Raw genomic sequence first — 21,759 nt, forward strand, 5'->3', positions numbered from 1 at the left:
CAAAAGGGTTAGCTGTTGGGCTTCTCAGAGTGCCTCTCTCCTGCCTCACTCTCCACGCCTCCTCCCTGCACAAGCTGCCGCCCCCTCCATTTCCAACATAAGGGCTGAGGATGCCCGACTAGATCCTGAAGCCCAGGCGAGCAGCTTCGGCCCGGAGCGGTGGCTCAGAAGTAGGTCTGACGCCGAGCAATCTAATCTGCCACATCTGATCTCTCAGGCTATTGGGCCTCACGGGGGAGTCAGAATAGGTGAGGGCGGCTGGAGGGAAGCAGTTCCGGGACAGGCAACGCACCGGGCGGAGTGAGGGTGCGGGGCTAAGGACGGAGGGAGGGACAAAGGCGCGAACACGAACGAGGACGCCCCCCGAGCGCCGCCTATCTCCCCAGGATCACCTTGCGCTGACCTAGTTGCACCGAGAAGGCAGGAACCCGCGCCAACGAGGGAGGAGGGCAGAGCGGGATGTGGGCGGGGCCGCGGACGGGGGCGGGGCCGAGAGCAGGATCGTTACGGGGCGCGCCTGTGATTCGCAGACGGGTTGGAGCCGGAAGCAGGCCGGGAGGCGTTGGCGGCGGCGGCGCACGTGGTGACGTGCGAGGGGGTGCGGCGCGAGCGGTCGGCGGCGGCGGAGGCAGTGTCTCCCGGTGGCGCGTGGAGGTCGGTTGCTCGGAGCTGCTGGGCGCAGCTTCTCCGCCAGCTGCCGCGGCGCGGCTGTGTCTGCGAGCGAGCGAGTTCCTGCGAGTTCTGGGTGGCGCCTTCCCGCTCCTCAGTCTCCACGGACTGGCCCCTCGTCCTTCTACTTGACCGCTCCCCTCTTCCGCCGCCTCCTGGCGCTTTCTGTGGGCCGATTCCCGCCGGCTTCCTCCTGCTTCCCGTCGAAGCTCTAGAGATGAACGTTTCCATCTCTTCAGAGATGAGCCAGGTAATACGCTCTGGTTCTAGGAACGGCAGTTGAGGGAGAGGGCGCGGCCGGGATCCGAGGTGAGGGGATGGCGCCGGCGGATGGGAAGAGGGTGGGAGGCGCGGAAGCGGGGTCCTCGTCAGGGGAGGAACCCCTGAACGGCCGCCGCCGTCGCCCTCTGGGACGTGAAGCCCGCGCCGCACTGGGGCCGCGCTCCCGCGCTGCCATGGTTGCCGAGTCGCGTTGGCGGCCGAGGGCGGGCGCCTCGGAGCACGCGGAGGCTCGAGCGCCTTTTCTACACTGGCGCGGGGGAGGCAGGCTGGGAGGAACGAGATTTTTTGGCTCGAAGGGCTTTAGGGGGCCTGGGTTAGGGCGCCGCGGGGCAGGGATGACCCGCCGGAAGGAGAGTTCTTGCTGTCAGGACGGACGCCTAGCCGTGGGGTTTGCCTGGGGTGTGGGATTCTCTTCTGTAAGAGCTCCCGGGACCCGGTGCGTGTGGGCGGGCGGCCTGCCCCGGGCCTGGACTAGGGTGGCACGGAGTCCCCGATCGCCGTGGGCCGCGGGGTCCTTTGTTCCCGCTCCACGTTGCCCGCTCTTCTTGCCAAGCGCGGGGAGAAGGGGGCGGGAGGAGGGAGGGAGCGGCTGCCCTGACGCGTCGGTGCTGAGTGACTGCGGGGCTGGCCAATCCCGGGCGGGGGTGTGCGGGCGCTGGGGGCCTCGCCTCGCAGCCTTCGGAGTGGGCGCCGACCCGGCCGCGCGAGAAAGAAGGCCTGAGACGCCTTTTCTTTTTAATGAAATAAGTCAGTGGCAAGATTTGCTCTTTTCCCGTCCCTCCACGCTTTTTGTAAAGGGTTTCCGATTATAAGCTCTTGATGATAGAAAGGCATCAGGCGAAGGGTTGGACCTAGGGAGACTTGAACCACTACTTGAGAACCGCCTTTACCGCCCCCTCCCCCAATACGCAGTGGACGTATCTATTAGTTTGAGACAGCTGATATTTCTTTTTTTTTTTTTTTTTTTTTTTTTTGAGACGGAGTTTCGCTCTTGTTACCCAGGCTGGAGTGCAATGGCGCGATCTCGGCTCACCGCAACCTCCGCCTCCTGGGTTCAGGCAATTCTCCTGCCTCAGCCTCCTGAGTAGCTGGGATTACAGGCACGCGCCACCATGCCCAGCTAAGTTTTTGTATTTTTAGTAGAGACGGGGTTTCACCATGTTGACCAGGTTGGTCTCGATCTCTTGACCTCGTGATCCACCCGCCTCGGCCTCCCAAAGTGCTGGGATTACAGGCTTGAGCCACCGCGCCCGGCCCAAGACAGCTGATATTTCAAGGAGAAATCAGATGGCCAAAAGGGCGCATTTTTGTTTCTTGAGTCTGTTGCGGTGATGGAGTGTTAGAACACCTTGGCGTCAAGCTATTCGTTGATTTGTGAGTTGTGATCTGTTTACTAATAAATGACAACTCTGGAAGCCTAGTACCACTCTTAACAGATGAATAAGTGCAGCATGGACTAGACAGCCACAGGCCATGCTTTCTTTTAATAATTCTAGCACCAGTAGTTGATTTAGGGATAACAAAATATTGATGATTACTTTTAAGCAAAAGCCTGCTGAAACTTGTGTCTTAAAGATTCTGAAGGAGTAGTTAGTATTTAAGTCTGGATGTGAGGTAAACGTGGACTTTAGAATTGGATTGAGACTAGTATCATTTAATGCCAGCTGGCAAGCTGCTTATCAAGTCTATAATTTGGTAGCCAGAGGTAAACTCAACTTGAGCCACTGACCAACGGGGGCCCTGGAATTGTTTTCCTCTGCATTTTCCTAATATATGAAATCTCTACTTAACTAATAGATACAAATTTCTATAGCCATTTTCTTAATTTGTAGTTGATTCTCTAACTTTTTCCCCCAGGAGAAAACATTTCAGGTTTTAGTCTTAGTTTTAAATTAGTGTCTTCTTGGCTATTTGATTTTGGAAGGTAGGATTTTGTTTTTCTTGCTTGAAGGATTTGTTAGATGGTCATTAAATGTGAGTTTGCAAATACATTTTTAAATTTAAATGTTTCCTGTTAGGGAAGTATCTAAGTAAGTCATTTCATCCACTTTTTAGCAGTATGATTGTGTAGTCAAATCCTGCAAGTAGCAATTCTTAAAAGTTGGGTGTCTTCCCACCATGTCATGTGCGAGTGTGTGCAAATTGAAGTATTATGAGTAAGAGTGATTTCTGGATTTTCGTTAAAACAACAGAAAATACATACTTGTAAACTACAAGTTGTAAACCTTGTAAATGTTTCTGAACCTATGCTTAGATCACTATTACACTTTTCTTATTAACGTGCAGGTACCTCAGCATTAGAACATCTCGAACCAAATTCTTCCTTCCCTTCTCCATGTAGCAAACTATAAACGACTTCCTGTTATGTTTTTTGGAATTATTTTCTTAATTTTGACAATTGATTTTAATAAGGATGGCACATACCTAAGATAAAATATCTTAAGTCCTCACTGCTTTGAAGGAGCATGGGTATACAGAATCTTTACTAACTGCCCTGTTTCCATGCTTTACTCATTCCCCTAGACCACCCCCTACTTTTCTGCTAGGATGCCCTATGCTTCCTTGTTTAAATCCTTCATCTGCTGTCCATGCTTACCATTGTTTAAACCTTAGAATTAGGCTCTCTTACTTCCTTGCCCACTATTATCATATGATCCTGCAAATCTACAATCTGCTGAAACCGAAATAGCTGCAGTTTCTGGAATATATTTGCTGACATACCTTTTTTCCCTTTTGTTCAAGCTATTTTCACAGCTTGTTTTATCTTTCTGACCGGACTGTGAAGTGTTCAAGGCTAGGGAATTGAGTTAACTCTATTGTGTTATGATACGAGCTTTCCATTTCAGTTTGTGTCTACCATATGTTTAGTAAGTCTTTCTTTTAAAAATGCAGTTGATGGCTATTTGGTCGGAGTTGACCGTCCTCAAAAGATTGCCTTTTGTTTTATGTTGCACTTACCAAAGGCTAGAGAAAAATTTTAGGAGAGGCCATATTGTAACTACTTTTTAAATAACTCTTTGATAAGACCTGTCGAATTGTATTTCACTTAAGCTGTGAACTTCTGGGTGTTTAAAAAGAAGTTTAATTACTCATTTATGAGTCATTGGTATCCCTTGCACTGGCTATAGTAAGGAACTAAAGTATGCTGAATTTATCTGAATATGTTGTATTTGATCCCAGTTTTCATTTTAAAAGTGTACGAATAGTGACCTAGGTGTAGATTTAGTTGAAAGTGTATTTTAAATACCAAACAGTTCTATGTTTTATACTCTTGTATGACTCTGGGATGTTTGGACTTTTGGTTTGGATATTCATAGAAAAAAATTTCCCCATTTTTTATATTCCACTAGTTACTGTACTTAAGTTTTATAGACCAAATAAGATCTCCCGTCAATTTGGGGAGTAGTTTAAAACTGTTCATTTGCCCTAGCTCACTTTAATGAAAGTAAATGTGAACTTTTTTTAAAAAACATGGTTTTATAGTCAGGATTTGATCTGATCCCCTCCAAACTTGAGGTGGGTGGGAAGTAGGAATATAGTTATGAGGACAATAATTGAATAAAATAACTTTACATTAACTTAAATATGTCATCCGGATTTGGGTTGGCTTTTTAAAATCAAGTAGCTTTGTACTCTGATCAGTAGATATTAAAGAGATGAGGTTCATATTATGACCTTGCAGTACTAAAAATCAAGGACTAATAATCTGTCATGGAATAGAGTTAAAAAATTAAAAATCAAGTACTAAATGTAATAGGATTCATTTTATTGCAAAACCCCTAACAATATTGTACAAATTTGTCTGATGCAAATTGCTCCAAAAATTCTCCAGTATTTTCTCCAAGGACTGCAGTGATTTTAACCGTTTTTTTCCAAAATAAATTTTAAGTAGAACATTCAATTTATCAAATATAATAAATGGATACCATTGTTATTTTTGATTAGATCAAGGCAAGTTTATAAGTAAAAAATGAATAAAACTGGTCAAAGTTTAAAATAGTACAAAACCTCCACATTATGTTTTTAGCTTTTCAGAGGATGCATTTTAATATAACAATTTGCATGGGGGCTCCTTCCTCTTACTCTTATTTTAAGAGCAGTTTATGAAACTGAAGTTATGAGTTGTCAGCTATGCCTGTGAGTTGACTGTGCCAGTATGTATCATATATATAAAGATTTTCTTAGTTTGAGCTATAGGTCTTGGATGAAAATGTTGTAAGTTTTCTTTAGGATAGTGTGTTCTCTCTGTATACAAAGAATTATGTATATTTGGAAAACATTTGTTAGAACTAGTTTCTTAGAGAAAAGCCAAATTAACCTAGATAAAAAGTAGAGCAGAGAAAATCAGTATGACCTAAGGGGTAAGCACTCACAACAATTCCAACCTGCATTGGCATTCTTGAGTTTCCTCGAAATAAAACCTGTTAATAGAGAAAAGTGTTAGGACACATGTTGAACTAAACATAGTACGTTTGTTGAATTAGAACTGGTCCAGACTGCAGTGGAGTCTTGTGGTAAGTGGTTATTCACTTTGATGTAATTGTTAGATTTAGAATTGTTTTATTGATGTATAAGGCAGATGATCTTAAGATATCCATAAAAATAAATATATTTGCACATACTTCAGGTAAGTTATTACTTTGTTCTCGTTTTCAGACGTAACAGTGGTGTACTAGCAGTTCAGGTGATGAAAAAATAAGTACCATCCGAATTTGACATGAGTAATTGATGATGTGAAAATGAGGGCGGTGGAATAGGTAGGAGGACTGATTACCTTGAAGATTAGGTTTGAACCAGAATTATTCCATTGGTAGTGTATTACTGTATATGAGAAAAATGATCATACGAAGTACAGGCATCAGTATTTTTCCTTCTGTTTAGTTTATTCCAACAAATTACTCATCTTTATGTTTAAGTTTTTAGGCTAGTCCTGGTAGAGACGAGATGGGATGGATACAAAAGATGAACAAGACAGAAGCTTTGCCTGTGAGTGAAGGAGGATAAACGAGTACATATAAATACAGCATGATATAGATCAGCTGGAAGATCATAAATACCTCTCAGAAAGGGTTCTGTATGTGGAGGATCAGAAGAAACTGCTTTCCCAACTGGGAGCATTTGGCAGAGGCTCTGTGTGGCTCTGGCAGAGGTTGGGTTAAGGGCTTTCCAGGTAGAGAGAAGAACTTGAACAAAGTTAACAGTCTGGGAAGTGCAGAGTTCGTTTTTAGGAACAGTTTGTGGCATAGTATAATAGAATAATGCCTAAGGTTGCTTGCTAGCTCAAAACAGATCACATGTTTGCATGTTAGTTGGAAATTAGTTGTAGAGAATATCAGAGTTAACCAGTATTGACATTTGTTCTGTAATTCCTGTACTTTTATACCTCTCATAAACATACGCCATTAGCACCTGCCCCTGGGGAAAGGACTTTTTTTTTTCATTTTTTTTTTTTAATATCACTTGGGTTGTTGCAGGTTAAATGAAAAATGTTTATGTGTAATTGAATTTGTGTTCTTTTTTTATGTAATGGGAATATTTTTGCCATTTATGTCAAATTTCTTGAAGATCAGGACTTTTTACATGGTCTGTTCTACCTGGATCAGTAACAGTCTTTGATCATTCTGACTATCTAACTTAAATTTATCATTGTTATAGATTATGATGCACCATTATCACAGAAGAAATTCCTGTCTATAGCTTTTAAGGACTTGATTACATCATTTTCAAGCCTGATAGTTTTGGAATCACCATTAAAGCTTAAGACACGTCTGCCTTACTTCAACCACCTGTCTTCATACCCTGACGAAGTGCGCCTTTTAACACTCCTTTGTCCTTGGATTATTTAAGAGTTCCCAGAAATACATTTGCTACCAACAGAGTAGGTAAGTGAATTTTCTCTGCCTACTTCAGTATTAAGACACATTGTTTTTCTGAAGAATATGTTGAATACAATAAACCTTTCATACTTTTTTAAAGGCAGAGAAGTCAGTAATCATTTACATATGATTTAAAAAGGCAGAGAAGTTAGTAATCATTTTAGTATAAAAACCATTTTCATATTTTTCTTTTACTTTAAGTAAATCAGTTACTTCTTACTTGCCTTTTTTTTTTTTTTTTTTTTTTAAGAGATGGGCTCTCACTCTGTTGCCCAGGCTGGTGGGATCCTAGCTTATATTGCAGCCTGGAACTCCTGGGCTCAAGTGACTCTCCTGCCTCAGCCTACCTAGTAACTGGGACTACAGGTGTGCACCACCACCACGACTCGCTAATTTTTATATTTTTTGTAGAGACAGGATTTCACTGTGTTTCCCAGACTGGTCTCAAACTCCTGGGCTCAAGACAATCTTCTTGCCTTGGACTCCCTATTACTGTATTTTAGTTTAGTTTAGTTTTTGAGATGGAGTCACTCTGTTGCCCAGGCTGGAGTGCAGTGGCACCATCTTGGCTCACTGAAACCTTTGCCTTCTGGTTCAAGTGATTCTCCTGCCTCAACCCCTGTGAGGAGCTGGGATTATAGGTGCCTGCCACCTCACCTGGCTAAAAATTTGCATTTTTAGTAGAGAGAGGGTTTCACTATATTGGCCAGGCTGGTCTCGAACTCCTGACCTCAAATGATCCACTTGTCTCAGCCTCCCAAAGTGCTGGGATTACAGGTGTGAGACCATGTCCGGCCTATTGCTGTTTTTTTAATTATGCATTTTGTGTAGTCATTAGTCAATTGTTGATAAATAATGGTTAAATTAAAAAAAAAAAATTAAGTTTCCATTTATCTAATCTGATAAGTGATTTAGAATATATGAACGAAAGGGAACAGAATATAAGTTCATCTTTTTTAATCACTGTATATATTTCAAAACATTCATAAAAATCATTTTGAGGATACCATGACAAGACTAATCAGACTTTTAAAGTTTGTGTTTTAGGCAAGGAAGGAAGAAATTAGGCAATCTTCTACATATAAATCTTGATTATATATAATTTTGAAGACTATAAGGAATGACAGGAGCCCAAATCCAAGGAAACCTATATGTACTCAAATTTTCTGTTTCACCCTTTCAGGCTTTTAGGTTACTTGTTATATGGGTTTGGGCAGGATGGAGTTTCATGTCCTTCCCTTGAATGAATTTGCTTAATAGACATGAGAACCTGGACAGATTGTTGAGATACCTGTTACTGTCTGAATCCTTTAAAAGTCTTATGACCAAAGTATTGGGGAACACAGACTTGGACATTTAGCATGGGTGTTGGGCTAAAGACAGAAAATTTGGGCTAAAGTCTTACTATTTCAGCAATCTTCTCTGGTAGGGTGGTTTTGTCAGCCTCTGATAGCGTTAATTAAAATTAATCTTAAGAGTTAATCACATTGTTTCAGTTAAGTTTTTGTGTGATGAAATTTTTATATGTTGTTTATAGGATGGAATTTGAGAATAAAGAGACTGTATTACTCTTTAGCAATGTATTTTTAAAACCATCATTTGCAAGTAAAATAACTCGGCTTTCTTTCTGTCATTTAGACAAATTTGTAAGGAAAAATGATTCCCAATGGATATTTGATGTTTGAGGATGAAAATTTTATTGAGTCTTCTGTTGCCAAATTAAATGCCCTGAGGAAGAGTGGCCAGTTCTGTGATGTTCGACTGCAGGTATTTACAACTTAATTCAAAATTTACAGAATTTGTTAGTACTAAAAGCTATAAGTTGTTAGATTTGCTTATTTTCTTTTTCATAGGCATTTAATGAAATTTTTTAAAAGAAAACTAAGAAATGTAAGATAAAAGAATCCGATGTAGTAATTAGCTAGAGAAGTACATAATCCATAATACTTCTAATTATAATTCTTCAAAATTTCAGGTCTGTGGCCATGAAATGTTAGCACACAGAGCAGTGCTAGCTTGCTGCAGTCCCTATTTATTTGAAATCTTTAATAGTGATAGCGATCCTCACGGAATTTCTCATGTTAAATTTGATGATCTCAATCCAGAAGCTGTTGAAGTCTTACTGAATTATGCCTACACTGCTCAGTAAGTACTTTTAAAGTAAACCATATAATTAAGGAATATCTTCAGGAAATTCCAAGTCATGCTACATACATTTAAATTGAGTATCTGTGTTTTATGGCTTTGGTATCTTAAGTAACTTTTTTTTTTTAAATAGGTTGAAAGCAGATAAGGAATTGGTAAAGGATGTTTATTCTGCAGCAAAAAAGCTGAAGATGGATCGGGTAAAGCAGGTGAGTATCAGAAGTAAATAAAATCACTTATAGAGTCTAATTTTGTGAGATCGGAATGCTGAATTTGTCATAAAACATCTTGTTAGTCTCAAGGACTTGGTAATGTCCCTTTTTTCCCTCAGAGGAGTCAATACGTTATTTTAACTCTTTGGCTGTAATAATGTAGCAAGGTCACACTTCTCAGATACTTTGGGCTAAAGTCTTAACTCTCCCAGCAGTCTTCTCTGGTTCAGCCTCTGATAGCATGAATTAAAATAAATGTTTTTCTTAAGAGTTAATCACATAACTTAGGTCCTGAATTCTGTTTTCTGAGCTTCTTTTGCTCTCTAAAAGTATTCCTTCTAGAATTTAATGTCAGTACTTTTAAAAACTACTTAATAATTCATTGGAAAAAAGGCATTTAATACTCGAATGCATGCAGGTCAGTAAACTTAAGGACTGCAGGCCAGCTGCCTATTTTCATAAAGTTTTATTGGAGCACAGTCATGTGTGTTCATTTACATATGGTCTATGGCTGCTTTCCAGCTACAGTGACAGAATTGAGCAGTTGTGACAAACAGTATGGCCTACAAGCTTAAAGTGCTTTTATTATCTGGCCCTTTAAGAAAAAGTTTGATTTGCTAGCCCTTCTTCTAATGCCACTCCTTTGCTCAGAAATCCTTCCTTAATTTATAGCACCTATCCCTGAATTTAGTATTCTAGATTCTCCCTAATATAGTTGCTGTTTTTCCAAAACTATTTCCTAGTTACCTTTTCTCCAACCAAATTAAATTGTTTGCAGCATCTTCTCTACTTCTGTCTGCATTCAACATCATCTCTCCTGTAGAGCTCAGTGCAGATATTGCCTCTCATGAAGCCTTATCAAATTATTCTACTTGAAAATACTTACGTGAACCTACATAGCATTTCAATTTGTTGCATCTCTCCTTAAACTAAAACTTACATATCTGTATGGCATAATTTCATGTTTGTCATTTGTATACATGTTAGTACCACTATTACATCTGTTTTACTAAGACAGTAGTTTTTCATTTATCTTTGTATCTTCACGTAGTGCTTACACATTGAACATTATATATTTGTTGAATAAAAGATACGTAAGTGTTGGCACTCATATATTTCTTTTCCAAGGTTTGTGGTGATTATTTACTATCTAGAATGGATGTTACCAGCTGCATCTCTTACCGAAATTTTGCAAGTTGTATGGGAGACTCCCGTCTGTTGAATAAGGTTGATGCTTATATTCAGGAGCATTTGTTACAAATTTCAGGAGAAGAGGAGTTTCTTAAGCTTCCAAGGTTAAAGGTGAGTAAAGTCTATAAACAGATGTATACTATCTAATTGCAGGCATGGAATCTTTGTCTGTGTTTCATCAAGTGAATAATGATTATGAAATAATACACCGAAATTATATTGTTATTTAGCAGCGTGATGAGTTTCTGTCTACCAGTTTGTTTACTTTCTTTGTTTTTGATTACTGGTTCCTTACACATTAGAGTAAATGTATGGAATGAATTGTGCATCTACGACAACTTTATTATGAAATTGAGAATTAAGGGGAGAACTAGAAGCCTAACACTGATTCATGTGTCATTGTCTTTCCCAATTCTAGTTGGAGGTAATGCTTGAAGATAATGTTTGCTTGCCCAGCAATGGCAAATTGTATACAAAGGTAATCAACTGGGTGCAGCGTAGCATCTGGGAGAATGGAGACAGTCTGGAAGAGCTGATGGAAGAGGTTAGTTTTAAAGTAAATGGGATTCAACCGTTTTTAAAAATTACTTTGCTATAACATGAAGGATTCCCTTTCACTTTTATTTTATAACCATGACCCTAAAGAATTTAAATTTTGCTATAGGTACCCCTAAGCTGAGAAACAGGGGGGGTGTCCAGGTGAGCTGAATGAACTGTTCAGTTTGGTCTTCTGCTTTTCTTTTTTTATTTCTTTGCTTATTATGTGCTGTTAACTTTCTTTAAAGTAGCATGTAATTTGCTTTAGAAATGGGAAGTGGTACTGAAATTTTCTGTAGATTCTTAATTTTTCTTCACAGGTTTTTGCTTTAAATTTGACAAGTAGGTAAAAGCTTCTAATGGTTGTTCCTCCCCATTGATTTATCTCCCCATAGGTTAATTAACAAAACTAGGATACCCAAGACTGAAGAAACAAGAAGAAACCTCAAGTGTATTGACACGTAAAGAAGCAGCAGTCCTGCCCCAGTTCTCCTAAGAAAAATCCGCTGTGGGCAGAGAACGATGATGATTTAATGGTGTTTACTCCTTTACAGGATTCTTGTCTTTAAAGCTGTGTGTTTTTCATTGGTGTTGTTCATACATATAGTCACTCACTTAACTTGGGTTACTTTAAAAAAAAATACGTAAGATAAACAAAATTGATGGAGAAATAGTGGGAATTGAAATCACTCAGGTGGAGCAGTCGAGTAACCTTGAGTTTCTCTCTCCACTTAAACCTTTCAGAGTTCCTTGATGAGGGCTTACCAAATCTGTTAGGCCTGTAGAAATATGTCATCGTTATGTTCTAAAAGGGCTAACAGATTATCTTTAAATTCTGTGATTCCCACTTGAAAGTCAGATGCATTAGCTATATATTTGCATCTGTCAAGGAAGATAATTCTACAGCCTGCTTGAATTTTTGCATTTGTTTCTTTGTTTTTCTTGACATTGCTTACAGGAAGGAAATATGTTTATGCAAACCAGACCACTTATCTGCAAAGGTGTAAACTATATTCAGTGTTTTATTGTAAATATGTATATTCTTTAAGAGTATATATTGTACTAGTGCTTATTTTCTTACTGTTATATAATAGAAGCTATGAAAAAAACGAAGATTTCTTTCAAGCCAATCAAGCCAACGACTCTTCAGCCAGTACTGGAAGATTTTGTATTTGATTTTGGTTTTTTGTTTTTGTTTTTTTAAAATTTTTACTACCATGACATGTATTTTTCTTTACCTCCGGATCCTGCCAGAGTAATATGTCAAGAAGCTCAAGAAGCTCACTGGAGGTTGCCTTGAGGCGTTTGTGTGATCTGCATACTAGTGGAGTAGCCATGGTGACCGTAGCCACATGGGTGTTCTGTTGCTGTTTTGCAGGTTCAAACCTTGTACTACTCAGCTGATCACAAGCTGCTTGATGGGAACCTACTAGATGGACAGGCTGAGGTGTTTGGCAGTGATGATGACCACATTCAGTTTGTGCAGGTACACATTGCACAGTCTGAGGTAACCTCAGGTTAAAATTTGACTCGAGAATTTTATAGCATAAATTTTCCTTTAATAAAGGAAAGTGGACCAATTTCATTGGTATAACTGGACAAAAACATTTTCGGGAGAAAACAAGCATATCTTAGAGTTAGTATTTTCCCACATGAAAAGATATTAACAAATTAGGAAACCCTATTGAAACTTTTTTTCTCATAAAGCAGGAATTACAAATAGTAAAGGCCAATAAGATGAAGCAATTTAGAAATTATTTGGGAAGATTATGAAAAGTAGTTGTTTGTGGCAGGCATGACTGATAAACTCAGTTTTTTGTTTTTTTTTTAAAGGGGCAGGGGGACTTAAATTGTTGATGGCTATGAAAGAAATTTTTTGGATGTTAACTACTGAGCTGTCTTACTGGAAATTACAAATGGTATAGTTAAGATTAACTATACAATGTATTAAATTTAAAAGTGGTTGACCATATGTTACAACCTGATCTAGATGTTTCTTAAGCAAAATGAATTAAAATATAGTAGAGTTCCACTGTGCTGATTGAATTACTTTGCCTTTTATAAAATCCAATTTCATTTTTCCCCTATGGGTAAACACATAACTATTCAGACACATTACCAACAATAGAAAACTTCTCAGGTATAAACGTTTTCAGTTTATGGACAAATACAGAAAAGTACACAAGTCATAACTGCCACGTAGTGAACCTACCAGTGTAAACACTACCCAAGTCAAGAAGAGAAAGTTTCTAGCATCCTGGCAGCCTTTCTTCTGCCTTTTCCCAACCTTCTCCCTATAGTGCTCCCAAAGGAAACCATTATCTTACTTTCAGACACATTACATTAGTTTGGCTATGCTTGAAAAATTTATATAAATAGTCATATAGTAGGTATTCTTTTTATTTGAACTTTAGTTCAACATTATGTTTGTGAGGGACAAGCTATTAAGTATTCAACTCAACCCAGACTAAGGAATGCTTTCCTTTAAAAATCAGAGGGTAAGTGGTAGATTCAGTAGTAGCCTCCATGGTTACATTATCAGATGTTAGCTCTCTCTGGTGTCCTGTGGCAGTAGTAGCTGAATATCTTTTCTAAGAGTTTTGGAATGTGAATTAGTTGAGAACTTATGTCTGTAGATTTTGAATGTTGAGGATATTTTTCCCCTTAACTCTCAACATTTTGAGTTAACATTTTAAAAGTACCTTTTCAACATGCAGAAGTTGAGTGCCAAGTAAGTGGTAGACCATAATGCTGAGTATGGCAACACAAAACAGTTTCTGCTTGTAGGACCTTCTAAGTGTGGGCAAAAAGATACAGCCTTATGAGAGGTAGCTATAAAAGGCCTAAAGGGGAGGACACAATGAGACAGGACAGAAGCCAGGGATATTTCACACAAGAGGTAACTTTTGAGCAGTCTTAGGTTTTAGAGGAGTCTGCATAGCAGATACAGGGAGAGATGTTAGATAGCAAAGAGTATCTGTGCAAGAATGATAATCTTGGAATTGTAGGTCATAAAACTGGGAAAGTAGGTAAATGCTCCTTGACTGGGGCTTATACTTTGTCCTATAGGCAGTGGGAAGCCTTAGGTAAGACTACAGTGATAAGGAAGTTGTGCATTCGCAACTTTAGTAATAGTGAAAAACTGGGGAACAGTCTGTTAGGTAGCCATCTCTGGACTGGGATATCCCAACTGATTTTTGGATTTTTATTTTCTAAAATTGTTGCCTGGGACCCTTCCTATTTTTATAACCAGGCACAGAAGATCAATAAAAGTCTGTGAGCCCAGTTTATAGACTATTGCCAATAGTAGTTAAGGTTTAAAAAAAATGAGGGCTTAATCTAGGAGTATGAAGGAGAAAGGATGGATTTTCTATTTTTACGTCTCTAAATAGACATCTGTATTTAGAAAGGTTGTCTTAGCAGGCCTTAGTGATTGTTTAGGGAGATTAGGGAAAAGGAAGAATTTGAGAATGAGTGGGATTCTGACATGTGTGACTTATTAGAATGTAGTACCATGAATAGAGATAATGAAGTGAAAAGGATGAGAGAGACACATGTTAGACTTCAGGAATAGAAAAAGAAAGTTGAGAAGAAGCACTAGAAAAGTTAGAGGACAATAAGAATCTAATCGTGTTGTAAACGCTACCTAAGGTAGGAAAAGAAAGTTTGAAGGAGGACTAAACCGCACACTGTCAGATCCTCTGGGAGGTCATGTAAAATAAGGTTTAGGGATGTATCCTTTACATATAAAGGATTTAAACAGCATTTCTATATTAGGCCTGTTATCTTCATTGCTATAGGGGCTTTATCTTTCACAGTGATTTCCTCTTATAGTTTATATATTAGAACAGTTTTCTTAACCCCAATACAGCCTCAGTGTAAACATCATCCATTTGTGATATGTGGACCCCTTCTTCCCATAGATTGGGATGGGGTTTTATGTACCTTGTAGTTCAGAATAATAAGGTTAGATAACTCTAACCTTATTTTTTATTCTTAATATTCATAGCATAAAAGTGATATGAACAGATGGATTCACAACTTTAGTAATGGTGAAAAACTGGAAAAGTCTGTCATAATGTAAATCTGTTTTATACTATGACAGTTTGTCATAGTATAAAAAGGGTGGGTTTTATCTTTATAACTCCTAATCTTTATTTTAGCTGTATTGCCTTGGGCAATGCATACCTTCCTGAGTTTCCATCTTTTTATCTATAAAATGGGTAGATAATATAACCCTCACTGGACTAAAAGAGATGATGTAAATAAAGTACTTAGTAATACCTAGATACATAATAAACAACTGAGTGGAATTTAATGATAACCACTGATAATGATACATTCCTGCCTTTTCTCAAAATGGCCTATGTATGTTGTAACCACACTAGTTGAATGGCTCAGGCCTTACTTGATAGTTTTCTTAATAGCTCCAAGTAGCTACCAAAACCTTTTTCTCTATTACTTGTTATATGGCTTTGTGCTTCCACTAGCAACAGAAATTTCCATTAGAAATCTTACCTATCCATGTGGTCTGACCATCTTGACCAGCATAAGTGGGATTAGCACACTGGGCCAGGTACTGAAGGGTGCTACCTGTTCATTTGGCAGTTCCTCTCAGAGTAGTCTTTCGTTTTCCAATTCCGTTTAATCATATCCTTTGGAAGTGGCAAGGGCTAAAGTCATTGGAAGGAAGCCATCAAGGAAAACTTATACATGAGAACACGTATGTAGTTCTCTTATAATCATTTTGAAATTGGCAGCTTTGTTCATTTCTCCCCTTTTAGTGTTCCTGTATATTCTACTTTTGTGAATATCTGGCTGTTTTTAGTAATGTTTCATTTCTGATTACTATTGTGTTTTGATGTAATTTTGTCTAGAAAACCACTCTATAATACCTATAAGGTAACCCTAAAGAAATATTCTTTAAGTGTTTCTTGTAATTGCCACTTTTTTCCTGTAAAGTACTTTCAGAGAAACTGGATGAATTTGTCTGCTTACGTTTTCCTGACATTGTATGAAGGATACCTGTACACATAATTTAGTTAGGTTTGACAATTTCATGAAGACTGTGGGTTCAATGTATTCTCTGTTAATTCATTCTATTTTAAATTTAAAGCATTATTTTAGAAGATTCTATACTTAATATAAAAATCTGTGAGCTTATATCAATTACAGGGTTTTTTTCTTTCTTCTATTGAGGTCTTGATTTGCAACATGTTTCTCAAATGGTTTAAATTGAGCTTTTTCTTACCTAGGCTAATTGTGTAGGTGTAGTTGTCTCATCATTAAGTGGAGGTGGAAGTATGCCATTAATTTGTGTCATCTGCAGAGTGTTGGCTTGAATTAAAGTTAGTGTGCTATTCATATATAGGTGAAGGCTACTCAGTGTTGTGGAATAGCTCAGGAGCAAAGGTACATCAGATGTGGTCTTTGGCTAGGTTTCTGTAGCTACCTTTTGATTTTGCAGAAAAAGGCACCACGTGAGAATGGCCATAAGCAGATAAGTAGCAGTTCAGCTGGATGTCTCCCTTCTCCAAATGCTACAGTACAAAGCCCTAAGCATGAGTGGAAAATCGTTGCTTCGGAAAAGACTTCAAGTAAGTATATTACACTTGCCAGACTGTTTTCAGCTTATCTATTTTTAAGAAGGAGTGTTGCCAGTTTAATACCTTTTAAATTGACTACTCGAGGAAAAAACTCAGAAGCAATTAAATTTGGAAAACGAGAGCAGGTTGTTCCAGTCTGGGATATGGAGAATATGGAGTCCAATTCAGGATCATATACACCAAGCAAAAGTAGTAATTACATCTTAAACATGGAACTCTTGTGCTTACAGATAACACTTACTTGTGCCTGGCTGTGCTGGATGGTATATTCTGTGTCATTTTTCTTCACGGGAGAAACAGCCCACAGAGCTCACCAACAAGTACTCCAAAACTAAGTAAGAGTTTAAGCTTTGAGATGCAACAAGATGAGCTAATAGAAAAACCCATGTCTCCTATGCACTACGCACGATCTGGGCTGGGAACAGCAGAGATGAATGGCAAACTCATAGCTGCAGGTAAGAACAGAAGTATGAGTGATGTAACAGAAGCATTCAACTGGCTAAGCATGTAGATGGGCATTTTTATGACATACAGACTTTCAAAGGGAGGGTTTAATATGCCATCTTTTACAGCAGTCCACTAAGAGAAATAACAATAGTATTGAATATGCCTAACTTTCAATTTTTAAAAAAATTATGATATGGCTGATTTTCTAATTTTCAAGCCAAGACTAAGCGATTTACTTACACTGATGATGTTATATTTTAGCTATTACAAGCACTTAAAAGATCAACTAAGGCAACCTTTAAAAACTGTTAATACTTTTTCTCATTGTGCAGATTTCTTAAACTTACAGTCCTAGAAACACTGGTCCAGTTTAATATTTTACACATAAATCTTCATGGTTTTATTTTTTACCAGGTGGCTATAACAGAGAGGAATGTCTTCGAACAGTCGAATGCTATGATCCACATACAGATCATTGGTCCTTTCTTGCTCCCATGAGAACACCACGAGCCCGATTTCAAATGGCTGTACTCATGGTAAGCCCATTCTTTTGCAGGAGCAACCCATATTTTAGCTTTTTCCCATAACTTCAGGATGTCAGAAATCCTCATCTCTCCCTTTTGGCATAGGGCCAACTCTATGTGGTAGGTGGATCAAACGGCCACTCAGATGACCTGAGTTGTGGAGAGATGTATGATTCTAACGTGGATGACTGGATTCGTGTTCCAGAATTGAGAACTAACCGTTGTAATGCAGGTAATAATAATTTTCTCCTGAGATATCCAGTATTTTAATGTGATAATTATCAGTATGTAACTTTATTTTGTACTTACATAGGAGTGTGTGCTCTGAATGGAAACTTATACATCGTTGGTGGCTCTGATCCATATGGTCAAAAAGGACTGAAAAATTGTGATGTATTTGATCCTGTAACAAAGTTGTGGACAAGCTGTGCTCCCCTTAATATTCGTAAGTTGATTTTTTTTTTCCTTTAAGTGTATTTTTTAAAAGATCTTCAAATCAACAGTATGTATACTACACACTTAAAGTCTGGGAGATGTAGCAATAATCTTTTCTTTGTAGGGAGACACCAATCTGCAGTCTGTGAGCTTGGTGGTTATTTGTACATAATCGGAGGTGCAGAATCTTGGAATTGTCTGAACACAGTAGAACGTTACAATCCTGAAAATAACACCTGGACTTTAATTGCGCCCATGAATGTCGCTAGGCGAGGAGCTGGAGTGGCTGTTCTTAATGGTGAGTGTTGGTATTTGGAGAGGTGAAGAACAGATAGTGGCAAGACTTTGTTCTAAAATTTTGACAGGAAATGTCAATGATAACTATCGTTGTACAGTTAAGAATTCAGAATCAGTCATCTGTTTTGATGCAATGAAGATTAAGGTGGTATGTCCTTTAGAAATATATTTTCTAATCAAAGACTTCTAATACTTGACATAAATAACTTAAATCACCAGTCTTTTGATGGGTGCACTGAGGGAATTTCTAAGTCATTTTCTTCCATAAACCATATCCATAATGCATCATCTTGGATTTTGAGTTTCCCCTTCTTTAGAGCCAGAATTTCAATAATCTGATCTGCAAAACAAAGTAAATGGAAATCCCTAATCTTTTCCAATTTTCTACCCCATACCTAATTGGAAATAACAACCTTTAGACTATTTTAACAAGTTTCCAAAAGCATTTAACTTTTTAAATGTAGACACAGCTTTCTTTCCACATCCATTTTATTGACTTTTATTTCATGTCTAATTATATAATTATAATTTAAAAGTTAGCATTGTTTTTGGCACCAGGCTGAATCTTAGTAGGCTTATGACTCAATTGGTGACAGCTTAAGTGTAGACACACTAGCAGTTAGCCTGCTGGCCTGGAGCCTTGTCAGTGTGCTTTACAGATACATGGAATGCAAGTTGGTTAAGTGATAGTCAAATGAAAAAATAATTTGCAAATCAGTAATAATTTTTTTCTAAGCTACAGAATATTTATTGCTAACATTTTATCTATTTGAAAGTAGTCATAACTCTGTGTTTCCAGAAGAAATTTCTGTACCACAATCATTTTATTTTTTTAATGAGACATGGTCTCACTGTGTTGCCCAGGCTGGTCACAAACCCCAGGGCTCAAGCAATCCTCCCACCTCGGGCTCCCGTAGTATTGGGATTTTAGGCATGAGCCACCACACCTGACCCCCAAATCATTTTATACAGTTGGAAAGCTCTAAAATATTTTTCTGCTCTCTTATAATCTCTTTTGAGTCTTAATTCTGTACATTGGGCTGATATAAAGTTCAGTGCACAGAACTATTCTGGTTTGTTACTTAGTAGCTGCATCTGTAGGTAATTGTCCAGCTTCTTCTGCTTCTTTTCTTCTTCTCTGAAATAATAGTAACAACCACAGAGCTGTTGTGAAAATTGTATTTAATTGAGATGCTGTTACTGTTTCCTCTCCCTCCGCCTTTTAAGTTGCCTAAGTTCCATTTGGGAACGGTTTTTTATTGATTTGATTTCCAGCTCTTAGAGGGTATTTGCCATATTAATAGGCATTTAATAAGTTCTTTTTGACAGAATGAATAGGCATTTCTATTTTTTTAAAAACACCAATTTTTAAGCAAAAGATGGATTTAGGGGAGTTTTACCGTGTTACAGTTTAGTCTCTGGATTTACCCCCATCTCATTTCTCTTTTAGGAAAACTGTTTGTATGTGGTGGCTTTGATGGTTCTCATGCCATCAGTTGTGTGGAAATGTATGATCCAACTAGAAATGAATGGAAGATGATGGCAAATATGACTTCACCTAGGAGCAATGCTGGGATTGCAACTGTAGGGAACACCATTTATGCAGTGGGAGGATTCGATGGCAATGAATTTCTGAATACAGTGGAAGTCTATAACCTTGAGTCAAATGAATGGAGCCCCTATACAAAGATTTTCCAGTTTTAACAAATTTAAGACCCTCTCAAACTAACAGGCTTAGTGATGTAATTGTGTTTAGTAGAGGTACATTTGTGAATAAGGAGGGTGGGTGGGTATAGATGTTGCTAACAGCAACACAAAGCTTTTGCATATTGCATATTATTAAACATGCTGTACATACTTTTTGTGTTTATTTGGAAAGGAATGCAAAGATGAAGGGTCTGTTTTGTGTATTTTTAAGACTTTGGTTATTTTACTTTTTGGAAAAGAATAAACCAAGAATTGATTGGGCACATCATTTCAAGAAGTCCCCTCTCCTCCATATTTGTTTTGCTAATTTGCACATTAAATGACTCTTCCCTCAAATGTGTATTACAGGGTAAGGGGTAGGGCTTAAAGATGTAGACAGTTGGGTTTTTTAAGGGCCCTTTTTCAATAACTGGAACACTCTATAACAAAAGATACTTATTTAAATAGATGACATTGACTATTTTTGTTTTTATTAAAAGGAAGCTGACATGCCTACCAATATTTAATCTTTTACGATTGCCTTTTATAACTTTTTATATTCTCAGCAGAGTGCTTTACCTATTGAAGTAAAATTTGGCAGGTTGGAGTTACTGAAGCAGAGTGGCAGTCTTAAAGTTTGCAGAGTAGGGTCTGTCTTTTAAACTCTCAGAGTGCAAACTTCAGAGCTTTGGCCTTGGCTGCAGTTTTCTTCCTTCAGGAATGCAGTACTAAGGTTTATTTGAATGGAGTTGCTGAACAGTAACATGGCTGTGATTTTTGGTTTTTGAAACACTGGTTTTAACTATTTTGACTTGTTGAGGGTATGTTTTATATAGCAGTAAAAAAATGGTCTTTTATCTTCTATATAATTCCTGTTTTTATTATTAACAAAACAATCCTAAATAGCATCCCTCAATTGTGAAAAAAATTCCTTTAAACTACATTAGGTTGTGAATGCAGGCTTTATCAGAACTATGTTTTTGTTCAGTTTATCTGTTCATATGGATAAATATTGGTTGGGATGATTTGGTGTCTGATGTGTAGTGCTACACACCTAACTTATGGTGCCAAAATAGCGTGTCCTAATGCTTGCTGCTGATGTAAACAAACACAGTAAGGGTACTTTGTAGGAAATCCTTCACCATGGGATTAATAACCAGTTGCCACTTGTGCACACATTCATTACTAAAAGTTTTGAGAAATTTTTTTTCCAGTAATGAGATTAAGAAATTTGTGGAAAATAACTCACTTGGTGTCATACATCTGAAATAAGGAATGATGTAAGGTTTTTTTCTCACAGAGGATGAAGCACACCGGAACCTAATGGGCCATCTGGGATGAGATGACTATTCAGTGGCTAACTTGGGTTAGGAAGGATATAATTAAGTATCTTCTCCAAATGTTCACTGGTACTCTGCTACTTTACTTCTCTTATCTGTTACACAAAGAACCACCAGGAAAAGAAATTAGCTTGCTTGGTAACTCTGTAATTACTATCACTGGTTTGGTTCTGGACTAAAACTACATTGACAGATTTGAATTTGCCTAATATGATGACTGTTTTTAATATGGATCTGTATGTGTTCTATTCAGCACAAGGAAATAAAATTTTAGTTGAGGATTCAGCGCTAAAATCCTTGGGATCACCTCTCATTTCATAAATGACAAGCTTACTGCAAATAATACACGGGAATACTTTGGGTCAAAGTTTTCCTGCATTACCTTGGGTGCCAAAGAGGTAGTTTGCTGGCCAAAAAGTATGTTTTTTTAAGAAGCGGTTAGAGCCAGTCTTCATGAACATGAGAAGTTTTCATAAAGCTGGCGGGGGGTAGGGGGAGGGGGAAGTGCTCAA

General features: G+C 38.4%; 1 protein-coding gene across 1 annotated transcript; it reads left to right on the forward strand.

Annotated features, from left to right (window-relative positions):
• Nucleotides 1-535: 535 nt before the first annotated feature.
• IVNS1ABP (influenza virus NS1A binding protein) lies at nucleotides 536-21,541 on the forward strand. The gene is made up of 15 exons (XM_003925285.4): nucleotides 536-919; nucleotides 6,607-6,833; nucleotides 8,466-8,594; nucleotides 8,803-8,972; nucleotides 9,106-9,181; nucleotides 10,313-10,486; nucleotides 10,794-10,919; nucleotides 12,291-12,398; nucleotides 16,380-16,509; nucleotides 16,749-16,973; nucleotides 17,380-17,501; nucleotides 17,595-17,721; nucleotides 17,803-17,934; nucleotides 18,049-18,222; nucleotides 19,672-21,541. Exons 3-15 carry the CDS (start codon nucleotides 8,484-8,486, stop codon nucleotides 19,923-19,925), a joined length of 1,929 nt encoding a protein of 642 aa, XP_003925334.1. The 5' UTR covers nucleotides 536-919; nucleotides 6,607-6,833; nucleotides 8,466-8,483; the 3' UTR covers nucleotides 19,926-21,541.
• The last annotated feature ends 218 nt before the right edge of the window (nucleotides 21,542-21,759 follow it).

Source organism: Saimiri boliviensis, chromosome 19 (genome assembly GCF_048565385.1).
Source record: "Saimiri boliviensis isolate mSaiBol1 chromosome 19, mSaiBol1.pri, whole genome shotgun sequence".
Classification (NCBI taxonomy): Eukaryota; Metazoa; Chordata; class Mammalia; order Primates; family Cebidae; genus Saimiri; species Saimiri boliviensis.

Bases quoted from the DNA above. Each gene is read 5' to 3' on its own strand.
- IVNS1ABP (XM_003925285.4), top strand. From the start codon at position 8,484: ATGATTCCCAATGGATATTTGATGTTTGAGGATGAAAATTTTATTGAG. The intron at 8,973-9,105 runs GTAAGTACTTTT...TTTTTTAAATAG, and splicing joins AATTATGCCTACACTGCTCA to GTTGAAAGCAGATAAGGAAT. The intron at 16,510-16,748 runs GTAAGTATATTA...TTGTGCTTACAG, and splicing joins TGCTTCGGAAAAGACTTCAA to ATAACACTTACTTGTGCCTG.